At 39.0% G+C, this 12,314-nt stretch overlaps 1 protein-coding gene across 1 annotated transcript in view; it reads right to left on the minus strand.

Moving 5' to 3' along the window:
• Positions 1-326: 326 nt before the first annotated feature.
• IL23R (interleukin 23 receptor) overlaps positions 327-12,314 on the minus strand; it is a 78,534-nt gene continuing 66,546 nt past the window's right edge. Inside the window, exons 10-11 of the mRNA XM_017877276.1 lie at positions 4,087-4,177; positions 327-1,523 (exon numbers count right to left, since the gene is read on the minus strand). Of these exons, the coding sequence (XP_017732765.1) occupies positions 873-1,523; positions 4,087-4,177 (742 nt within the window). The 3' untranslated portion in view covers positions 327-872. The remainder of the gene's footprint in view (positions 1,524-4,086; positions 4,178-12,314) is intronic.

Raw genomic sequence — 12,314 nt, forward strand, 5'->3', positions numbered from 1 at the left:
TGCAAGCAAACATTAGTTATTGTTTTTTTTTTTTTTTTTTTTTTTTTTTTTTTCCCACTCTTGTCACCCAGGCTGGAGTGCAGTGACACAATCTCAGGTCAATGCAACCTCCGCCTTCCTGGTTCAAGCGATTCTCCCGCCTCAGCCTCCTGAGTAGCTGGGATTACAAGCAACTGCCACCATGCCCGGCTAATTTTTGTAATTTTAGTAGAGACAGGGTTTCAGCATGTTGGCCAGGTTGGACTCGAACTCCTGACCTCAGGTGATCCACCTGCCTCGGCTTCCCAAGGTGCTGGGATTACAGGCATGAGCCACCATGCCCGGCCTTTCTATTTTAAAGGAAAATTTTCAGTATTTATTTTACTACCAGGTATTTTGCATTATTTACCCTTTCTGTATACAATAGAGAGCTGTTTTGCATCTTTCAGTGAGGGAAAAGAAAGAGGAAATAGTTGACACTTCATAAAAAATATAGAAGGCATCCAAATAATGCTGTTTTTGTGCCTGTATGTGTGACCATGAAGCATGTTCCACCTTCGGAATCTTAATTCTCTAATTTTAAGAAATGAAGCAGAAGAATGGCTAAAATTAAAAGAGCATGGAGCTCCTGGAATTCTCACACGGTAATGGTAGGAGCACAGAATGTCACTACTCTGGAAACAAGACTGGTAGAACTGAAACATATGCTTATCATATGGCCCAGCAATCCCCTACCTAGGTATTTATCCAAGGAAATGAAAACATGTGTCCATATGAAGATATGTATGTGGATACATTTTTTCAAAAAGAGGCAGAATTCAATTTCTATTGCAGGGTAAACCCAAGTTCAGATTGCAAGGCAGCTTTCTCATGTTGATTTTGACCACACAGCTCTACTTTTCCAAGAGTGAAATCCTTTTGAAGTGGCTTTCCAAAATATTTTGTGGAAAATAAGAATTAATAGATGGCAACTCCTCATTCATGATCCCCAAACAGGAGACAAATTCATCAGGAAGCAGGGTCTGTTCTGGAATAGTTTCGCTGGGTGAATCGTTTTCCAAAAGCATGGTGCTTTCCTCCTCTACTGAGTTTTGTATGTCAGGAGAACTGCATTCTCCTTGATTTAATATGAGGCTTAATTCTCCAAGAAATAGCGTGCTGCTAGGTGAATTCACGCTTGAAACAGAAAAAGCAAAATTAGGATGCTTTTGTGACCTGGGATTATTTCCTGAGTCTAAGGAATCAACTGGTGGTTTAAGTGTTAAGGAAGTGATTTCATCATTATTGCTGAGATGGCTTCTCCCAGGCAGAAAATTTGAAATTTGGGGTTTATATCCAGTGTTGAGATCAGGAATATACACAACTGTAGTATTGTCAAATAGCGAGTTTTGCAGGTAGTCTCTTGTCTCCAGGGGTCCTGCATTCTCCTTCTTGTAGTCTGTAGGCTTGTGTTCTGGGATAAAGATTTCTTTTATCTCTGTAATCATGGGATCAACATATAGGACCTGCTCACTGGAATTATTATTCATAAGTTCATTATTTTCCTAGGAAAAAAAGACATTGTTTTATTTTACAAAAGACATTTAAAGGAACCAACTGGATAATTGAGGACTGGAATTTTGCTTTCTTTCAACCTTGCTTTCTCCCTCCCTTTTCTCACATTGTTTATGTTCCCATATGATTTCCTCCTTTTGTCTTTTGTTATCCTGCTTGCTTCCAAATCTTTATTAAATTCTACATGAGAAGACTGGAGAAAAGCAATAGTAAAATAATCCATTTCTTAAGCGCATTTCTCAGTTTAAAAGTTTTAAAGAGAAAAGTTGAGTCTTACATATTAACTTATTATTTAATTTTAGGGCCTTTTAAAAATTGGTCTTCTGAGGCAAGAATATTAATATTTCTTGTTACAAGAAAATATTTTGTTGCTTAAATAAAAAAGGTTGGGGAGAATCCTATTTTGCTCACATACTGAGAATGAGCATGTGACAAACGCTTGGTACTGAGGTTCTCAAGGTGTATAGTGGCTGGGAGCAGTGGCTCAGGCCTGTAATCCCAGCACTTTGAGGTCAAGGCGGGCAGATCACTTGAGACCAGGAGTTTGAGACCAGCCTGGCCAACATGGTGAAACCCTATCTCTACTAAAAATACAAAAATTAGCCAGGCATGGTAGCACAAGCCTATAATTCCATCTACTCGGGAAGCTGAGGCAGGAGAATTGCTTGAGCCCAGGAGGCAGAGGTTACAGCGAGCTGAGATCATGCCACTGCACTCTAGCCTGGGTGACAGAGCAAGACTCTGTCTCAAAACAAAAAGCAACAAATAAATAAATAAATAAAGCTACTCACAATTCAGACATGTTTGTGATGATCAGGAGGGTGGGTGAAGGTTTTTTAGCCTAATGACTTTTCTGGGCAATAAATGGACTTGAGGCTTTCCAGCAGATGGCTGGCCTTCCTGGGCAAACTGTCACCCAACACAATTATAAGATTATAGTTCCCTGTTATGAGCTGAATGTTTGTGTACTCTCTCCCCAGTCCCCCTCATGTTGAAACCAACGTGATATTATTTGAAAGTGGAGCCTTTGGGTGGTAATTAGGTCACTAGGGTGGAGCCTTCATGAATGGGATTAGTGAAGAAGAGACAGAAGAGAAATCATCTCTCCCTCTGCCATGTGAGAAGTCAGCTGTCCACAAGAGAGCCCTCACTAGCAAGTAAATTGACTGGCTCCCTCATCATGGACTTCCCAGCCTCTAGCACTGTGACAAATAAATATTTGTTGTTTAAACCACCCAAGCAGACCAAGACACCATTCCTTAGTCTCTTGGGCAGAAAATAAAACCTTATCTGAGGGAAACCCTAAGGTTTGCCTCTAATTCCAGGAGCCCAGAATAGGAAGGGAGTTTAGCAAAGAGGGAGTTCTTGAATAAAGAGACATGAAGTGTCATTCCAATGTTCTTCGGGCCCAACCTCCTTAGTGAGCTTGCCAGGTCTTGACAAGAACAACACATTGGGTGTTGCTTCATCAAAAAGCTTGACGTGAGGAGTGGCTGGAGTAAAGCTGGATGGTGAGTGGATCAGATCACAGAAGTCTTGTGTTACAGAACTCAGACTCTATTCTGTTGACCAGTTGTCTTTAAACTTTTAAAAAGTATTTTATTTTTAGCCTAGAAACCCTTTGTTCAGATGACATGAGGTTGGGGAAAGAGTAAGCTAATAGGCTCACCAGGGCTTGAAACAGTCACTTCTATTTGTTTTACAAATACCTCATCTTCTTACCCAACATGCTGTTCTAACCCCCAGGTGTCCTCCTGACTTTGAATTCCCTCTGTTTCTCCTGAGCAACTCCTCACCTTTCAGTGACTTCTCTCCACTCCCATCACATGTTTGGGCTCGTTTCTATCATTGCACTTCATCACTGCATTGTGAGCCTTGGATGATGTGTCTGTCCCTTGGACTGGGTTTTGAGCCCCTTGACAGCCAAGCCCGAGGGCCAGGGGTTATCAGGAACACACATAACTTTAGCTTGTTCCTTCCCTCCTTTATAATCAGTGAAGTCCCTGTACCCTCAGGGGCTTCCTGGTGTATGGCCTTCTCTTCGCCAGAATGGAAACCTAGCCCAGCCTGGTGACACTATTGTTCACAGTTCTCTCATACTGCTTTTCTCAAATTCCACCGGGTTTAAAGAGTAAAATGATGCCCTTCTTGGGCTCCACCTGGCTCTCCATCTCATGTGAAACAGAAGCCCTCTGAGTCTTTGAGGCTCATTTCATTGAGCTTTTCTTCCCTACTCCCTTTGTTCCTGAAGACATCTACCAATTGCTTGGTCACCAGGTGACTCGTGCATGAGGCCCACAATCTTCCAATTCACTTTTCTCTTTTGAACAGTTTTATTTCTTTATTTCTTCTGCTTTCTTTCCTCCAACTCTATTGTCTCATCTCTTTTATGTATGGTTTGAAACAGGTACAATTTTGTTTTTACATATGTCTATATAATTATGTTAATATGTGTGCACATTTATTTATTTGAATGGAAATTCTATTCTAATTATTAGACTGCACTCTTGGTCTCAATTGCCACTCAGTTTTTGTTGGATGATGTTAGGTTACCTGTAGCATTTTCACAACATTGCTGTTTTTCATATTAGGAATATCTTCATAAAGCCATTTTGGTATTAACAATAATATCCTTCTTTTAATCCTAAAAAACAAAAATGACACATTAGAAGAAGCAGGCAACCATATAGGAGATTAGGAAGTCAACTATAAAAAAATGTATATTAAAAATCAAATTTCTTAGGTCGGGCACAGTGGCTCATGCCTATAATACCAGCACTTTGGGAGACTGAGATGGGAGGATTGCTTGAGTCCAGGAGTTTGAGACCAGCCTGGGCAACATAGCCAGACCTTGTCTCTACAGAACATTAAAAAATTAGCTGGGTGTGGTGGTGCATGCCTGTGGTCCCAGCTACTTGGGAGGCTGAGGTGGAAAGATTGCTTGAGCCTGGGAGGTCAAGGCTGCAGTGAGCTTTGACCATGCCACTACACTCACTCTGGGCAACAGAGTGAGACCCTTACTCAAAGAAAAAATTAATTAAAAAAATCAAACTTCCTGATGCAGAAGCTAAAGTTTTCATCTCTTACTTAATGAAAATTAAGTGGGAAATTGTGTCATTATCTTTTCAGATTTTCCTCTCATCTCTATTGCTCTGCTTCTTTTAACGAGCAAAAACTTTTCAAAACACTCACACTAGATTCAAGATAAGTGGGAGAACCACCCTAGCAGTGAAACTGTACACATATTAAATAGAGCAAACTATTATAACCAGAAGATACCCATGTGGGAAAGTCTGCAAAACTTAAGGGATATTTTGTAGAACTTTCCAAGGTGACAATAACTACCGAATATTTAAAAAGAGAATGTTATATAACAAAGCCCTAAAATTTAAGCTCTTCTAATTCTAGATTTTGTAATTATTTCAAATAGGGTAGTAATGATGGTGACAGCTCCAAACTTTCTTGATGTGGATGGAGAAGGAGGCTGGGGAACATGTCTTGCAGTTGTGCGGCATAGTGAGAACTGGTTTCTACCTAGACTGTGTGCTTATTAAGGATCAGTGGGGTGGGGCTTTGGAAAGAAAAGGGAGAAGCCATAAACATCCCACTTCTTCCCCTAAGCTATCTATTAGCACTGCCACTGTGTTTAAAACACTCTCTGCATTGACAGCACAAATTGGTTTGGGCAAAAATGTCATACCAAGAACTTAGAAGAGACTAAACTGATCTCAGACAACTTTTTACGTATTAACAATGGATCTGTTAGCAACAGATCAAACTTACTTGTTTACATAGGTTCTTTAAGGACCCGTACTAAATAACAACCAAAATGGCTGAGTGAACTTTGCTAGCCCAATTTGACCTTGGACTTCAGGGTAAAAATTATTTCTTTACCCATCTTTATACAATGTTTTATGACTCCGTTCTTTTTTGTTTTGTTTACTAATTCACATTTTCTTCTGTATTTAAAATTAGACTAAATTAGCAAATTCATGCTATTGGAGTAATTTTTTACACAGCACACTGATACAGTGAGAATATATATATTATATTATATGTATTATATAATATATACTACAAAATCCTTTTAAAGCTCTTGTTACCCAACTCTAGCCATGCCAAGTGGCCAATATTTCTGGCTTTTGAACTTTACCTCCCAGGTGCTCAGAGAAAGGAAAATTCAAGACAATTCATGGAAGGGAAGAGAATCAACAAATGGTAAAGTTCATGCAGGTATCAAACCAGAAAGGACTCATTCCTTAACCCAGGACTATATAATATATAATATATTATAATATATAAGGTAAATATATATATTATATATATATTTACCTATTTTTGATTTTATTATGTTTAAAATGTTTTGGGCTGGGCACGTTGGCTCATACCTGTAATCTCAACATTTTGGGAGGCCAAGGTGGGCNCGATCAGCAGCTTAGAAATACTCAATGCATCAGTAAAATTTAGAAATCTAAGTGTCTTGCTTTTCTCAAAGTCTCATTTTAAATAACTAAGCATAGATCTTTATTAATACCATCACAGGAGGGAAAAAACTGAAGGGGGCCAAGAGTAAGGAACTTTGGGGCTGAATGCTAAAACACCAACACAATTGGTAAGGAACTGACAAATTTAAAAGTTGCCACACTTCTCTTCACACTGATTCAAGCTGATTTGTTTGGGTGGAATTCAAGTGTCAAAGCAAACTAAATATGGCCTGACAAGGACTTCATACCTCTGTATTTGCATCCCTGTGGATGAACTATAACCTAGCTTAACAGGCAGACAAGAGCAAAAACCTGACTTAGGAGTATGTGCCTGTAACAATAACTGAGTCTTGGCCAATCCCAGTGGACCATACTTCAACCACTTATAGACTGCTAAGTGTTCAAACTGTTCAAATAAGACAAATGCCAACCTGCAACCAACCAGCTGTTTCTGTACATCACTGCCAATTTCTGTATGCCACTTCTCTCTCTCTTTTTTTTTTTTGGTGTCTATGAATTTGTTCTGACCACAGGGCATTGCTAGAGTCTGTCTGAATCTGCTGTGATTCTGGGGCTGCCCAATTTGCGAATTGTTCATTGCTCAATTAAACTCCTTTAAACTGGTGAAGTTTTTCTTTTACTAGATGGTGTCAGAAGTGGGATATGAATTAGACCTTCTAATGACTCCCAGGAGCACTGAGGGAACAAGCGAGGAACCTCTTGGGCCTACTTGTGTCCTTTGATCTCTCAGAGTAGCTGGGGATCATGGTATGTTCTCTCTTGAATATCACAGCTCCACAGATTTGTGTTTTGAACTCTCCAAGTTTCTTTGAGCAAATTTCTGTTCCAAACTGGGTTCAGAAGTCACAACAGAAACTGGACTGGGTCCAGGATGGGATTTGATCAGTAATTAACTGGATTGGATCCAGTTAGAGGCCTCTTAGATTTGACTAGGTCAGAAAGAAACTGGTAGTAAATGGTACTATTGCAGGGGTTGTAAAATTTGGCATTTGAAAATTCACAGGGATTTTTGTTTTCCACACCTTTGTTTCATTTTTCTTGCACATTTAGGTAGGAAAAGTCATTGGCTAAGTTTATCAAGGGAACCTGAAAGCAAAGCCAATATTTTAGGTAAAAATGAGATCCTTAACTTCTGAAAAGCAGAGTTCTTTCCGGTTTATACATTAGGTTTGGGAGGGAGCATAGTCTTACAGAAATCACAAAATCTTACTAAAGATAACTTACAATGGAACATTCCAAATGAACAACAACACACTGAAGTGCATTAAAAAACAAAAACAAAAAAAACTGGATGAGGTCTCCATCTTGTTTTACATCCTTGGGAGCTTGACTTTGTAACCACATGGTGGTACTTTCTCTTGGTCTCTGCCTTCAAGGGAACAGGAATTTCAGGGTTCATGTCACAGTTAGCTCTAAAAATTATGTTGAGTAGTTAAAACCCTTTGCAAACTCAAAATTAACTACTCTGGAGTCCTTCTGGGAAACACAATGGAGACTGCCCAGTACTGTAGCTCAGCAGCAAAAGTTTTTCACTTTCACAGTAGTGGCCTGGGTTCGATTCCTGGGTTAAGGAATGAGTCCTTTCTGATTTGATACCTGCACGAACTTTACCATTTGTTGATTCTCTTCCCTTCCGTGAATTGTCTTGAATTTTCCTTTCTCTGAGCACCTGGGAGGTCAAGTTCAAAAGCCAGAAATATTGGCCACTTGGCATGGCTAAAGTTGGGTAACAAGAACTTTAAAAGGATTTTTTAAAGAGCACTATATTTAAGAGTCAGCTTAATTAAAAGTGGATAGCCAAGCTATAGGTATATTTAAAAGGCCTTTATGTCTTTTTTCTTTTCTTTTTTTGAGACAGAGTCTCACTCTGTTGCCCAGGCTGGAGTGCAGAGGCACAATCTCGGCTCACTGCAAGCTCCACCTCCTGGGTTCATGCCATTTTCCTGCCTCAGCCTCCCAAGTAGCTGGGACTACAGGTGTCCACCACCATGCCCAGCTAATTTTTTGTATTTTTAGTACAGATGGGGTTTCACCGTGTTAGCCAGGATGGTCTTGATCTGCTGACCTTATGATCCGCTTGCCTTGGCCTCCCAAAGTGCTGGGATTACAGGTGTGAGCCACGGCGCCTGGCTGCCTTTATATCTTTTCTTTTTGTGGATCTTGTTTTGCTGAGAAAGGTTTTTTCTTCTCAGTTGACTGAATTATTTTTCTCCATTTTGTCTTGTCACTCTTAAGGCACACATAAGAGGCCCTAAGATAGCTTCTGATCGCCTAGGACTCCTTGGGAAAAATAAAGAAGGTGCAACTGACCCTGTTTTGGAAAAAAACCCTCTGTTTTCCTCATGGAACCCCAAGAATTAAAAGCAAATAGATCTTTCTCAAAATCCGTTTTGACTTCCAGCTGTGTCTGCTTATTAGACCCCAGAAACTGCATGTTTTCCTAGCCATTTCTTGACGGGCTCCACCCCAAGTTCAGTAATCCAATGAAGAAACTGGCAAATGAAAAATCCTACAACTACTGGATCTTGTTCTCTGTGTAGTTATATACGTGTTGTGTGTGTGATGTTTATATAAAAGAGTTCTAAGTAATTGGCTTAAAGAAAAATAAGTGCTTAGATAAAATATTTTGGAAGAAAAAATAAAAACTGTAATGTCTTAGTTCATGCAACTTTAGTAATATTTGGGAAATAAAAACAGCTTTAAAGATTATTGGTAAAATAAAGGCATTTTGTCTAAATTAGACAGGTCAGATATTAGGTTGACTAACGCTTTAAGGTCATAAACTGCTTTGACTTTTGAAAATTGTTCAATTTACCTACCTTGGAGACATTAGATTCTCAATAAGGCTGGGTATATGTGGAATTAGCCATGCTCCCCTAGCTATGCAAAATAGGTTATAAAGAAAATAGATTTTATAGAAGAAAGGATATTGTATGGTAAATTCTTGTCCTAAAGTAAAATAACTGGTTGCTTAAAAAGAGAGATGATTAGAACAATTCAGAAAGTCTAAGCATATCACAGATTGTCTGTATAAGTCATGAAAGGATACATGAAAGGAAATTTATGCACCCAAATTAAAAGTTGCTAACAGTTACCATTACAACATGTAGTCAAGACTACTGAAAATAGATTTACATGCAAGGTGTGTAAGGAAACTAAAATGCATTTTTACTAGAAGGTTATAAGGCACAGGAATGTAAATATTTGTCTAGGTTAGAGGGTTAAAAGATTGTTTTAAATTAAAATAAAGCTAAAGGTTTGAATACATTGTGGAAGGTTTGTGAAAAGTTAATCTTATAAAAAGAAATTCTGTGCAGACATTGGCTAAAGATAAATGAGTGTTGTTAAGTTTTTCTGTAAATTAAAATTGAAATAAAAGCACAACAGGTTTTCTTAGAGCACTGATCTGCTTTTGACAAAATGTGTAAAGGGTTATAAAATGTTTACAAGAATCTCACCTCATGGTCAAAACTGGTTAAGCATAATATCAAGTGTTTTAAACCTTTAATGTATTTTATAGGCTTTCCAAAATGAAATTTCAGCTTCAAAATTCTCTTTCTAACCCCGCACTTTTGGATGCTACAGAGGGCCCTTGAAGCATTCAAAGGAGAGGTAAACAGAATTATCTGATATGTTTAGTTACATGGGATTGTCAAAATAAAAACAATGTTTAATTTTCTTCAGGTTATATTTTAATGAATAACATTAATATATGTTCCAAAATTGTATAGGATTTCTAAAATTCTAGTGTCTCAATATATCCTTTCAATCATAATTAAGGTTATTATGTTAAGCTATCATAGACCACAGAGATAACCAAATTTCCTTGTGAACTGTGTTTTTAACTATCACTATTTAAAGTCATTACATTAAGTTAATTACTTAATGCTAGTGCAATTTCTGAAAACTTCACAAACATGCAAAATCCTAGAATATGGTATCTTTTAGAAAGTTCATGAAAGGATAAAAGGACCTTAAAAGCACTCTTGAATACAGCTTTCTAATAACTTTAAATTCATATCATTTAGACTGGTAAGAATCCCTAAAACTTTAATAAAAAGACTAACTGGTTTATAAAACTGCTAACCGAAGTAGAACAAAAATTAATTAAATACCATGAAAATACTCTGCCAGATTTTCATGCTAAATCGGGATGAAAAATCAGCATGCTAGAGAGCTAGCAAGATGGCTGAATAGGAACAGGTCCTGTCTGCAGCTCCCAGAGAGATCGACGAAGAAGGTGGTGATTTCTGCATTTCCAACTGAGCTACTAAGTTCATCTCATTGGGATTGGTTGGATAGTGGGTGCAGTCTATGGAGGGTGAGCCTAAGAAAGGTGGGGTGTCACCTCACCCGGGAAGCACAAGGGGTCGGGGGATTTCCCTTTCCTAGTCAAAGGAAGCTATGAGAGACTGTACTGGGAGGAATGGTACATTCTAGCCCAGACACTGCACTTTTTCCACAGTCTTCACAAGCAGCAGATCAGGAGCATCCCTCTGGTGCCTGACTCAGTAGGTCCCACCCCCCATGGAGCCCAGCAAGCTAATATCCACTGGCTTGATTGGGAGAAACCAGCACAAAAAAGCTGAAATTTCCAAAAACCAGAATGCCTCTTCCCCTCCAAAGGATCACAACTCCTCGCCAGCAAGGGAACAAAACTGGATGGAGAATGAGTTTGATGAACTGACAGAAGTAGGCTGCAGAAAGTGGGTAATAACAAACTCCTCTGAGCTAAAGCAGCATGTTCTAACCCAATGCAAGAAAGCTAAGAACCTTGAAGAAAAGACAAATTGCTAGCTAGAATAACCAGTGTAGAGAAGAACATAAATAACCTGATGGAGCTGAAAAACACAGCACAAGAACTTTGTGAAGCATACACAAGTATAAATAGCTGAGTCAATCAAGCAGAAGAAATAATATCAGAGATTGAAGATCAACTCAATGAAATAAAGCAAGAAGACAAGATCAGAGAAAAAAGAATGAAAAGAAACAAACAAAACCTCCAAGAAATATGGGACTATGTGAAAAGACCAAATCTACATTTGAATGGTGTATCTGAAAGTGACAAGGAAAATAGAACCAAGTTGGAAAACACATTTCAGGATATTATCCAGGAGAACTTCCCCAACCTAGTAAGACAGGCCAACACTCAAATTCAGGAAACACAGAGAATACCACAAAGACATTCCTCGAGAACAGGAATCCCAAGACACAAATCATCAGATTCACCAAGGCTGAAATGACGGAAAAAATGTTAAGGGCAGCCAGAGGAAAAGGTCTGGTTACCCACAAAGGGAAGCTCATCAGACTAACAGTGGATCTCTCAGCAGAAACACTATAAGCCAGAAGAGAGTGGGGGCCAATATTCAACATTGTTAAATAAAAGAATTTTCAACCCAGTATTTCATATACAGCCAAACTAAGCTTCATAAGCGAAGGAGAAATAAAATCCTTTCCACACAAGCATATGCTGAGAGATTTTGTCACCACCAGGTCTGCCTTACAAGAGCTCCTGAAGGAAGCACTAAACATGGAAAGGAAAACCAGTACCAGCCACTGCAAAAACATACCAAATTGTAAAGACCATTGATGGTATGAAGAAACTGCATCAACTAACGGGCAAAATAACCAGCTAACATCATAATGACAGGATCAAATTCACACATAACAATATTAACCTTAAAAGTAAATGGGCTAGGTCGGGTGTGGTGGCTCATGCCTGTAATCCCAGCACTTTGGGAGGCCTAGGAAAGCAGATCACCTGAGGTCAGGAGTTTGCAACCAGCCTGACCAACATGGATAAACTCCATCTCTACTGAAAATGCAAAATTAGCCGGGTGTGGTGGCACATGCCTGTAATCCCAGCTACTAGGGAGGCTGAGGCAGGAGAATTGCTTGAACCTGGGAGGTGGAGGTTGCAGTGAGCCGAGATTGTGCCACATCACTCTAGCCTGGGCAAAAAAGCAAAATATCATCTCAAAAAAAATAAAAATAAAAATAATAAATAAATAAAACAATTAGCCAGGCCTGGTGGTGCTTGCCTGTAGTCCCAGCTACTCCGAAGATTGAGGTGGGAGGATCACTTGAACCCAGGAGTTTGAGGCTGCAGTGAGCTATGATGCTACCACCGCACTCCAGCTTGGGTGACAGAGCAAGACAGTCTCTTGAAAAACAAAACAAGACAAAAAAAAGAGAAAACATTGGGAGTGTATTCAGGGCAACTTGAGTCTATGCTTCCAGGAAAAAAAAAAAAAAAAAAAAAAAAAAAAAAAAAAA

Source organism: Rhinopithecus bieti, unplaced genomic scaffold, assembly GCF_001698545.2.
Source record: "Rhinopithecus bieti isolate Rb0 unplaced genomic scaffold, ASM169854v2 scaffold_6380, whole genome shotgun sequence".
NCBI lineage: Eukaryota > Metazoa > Chordata > Mammalia > Primates > Cercopithecidae > Rhinopithecus > Rhinopithecus bieti.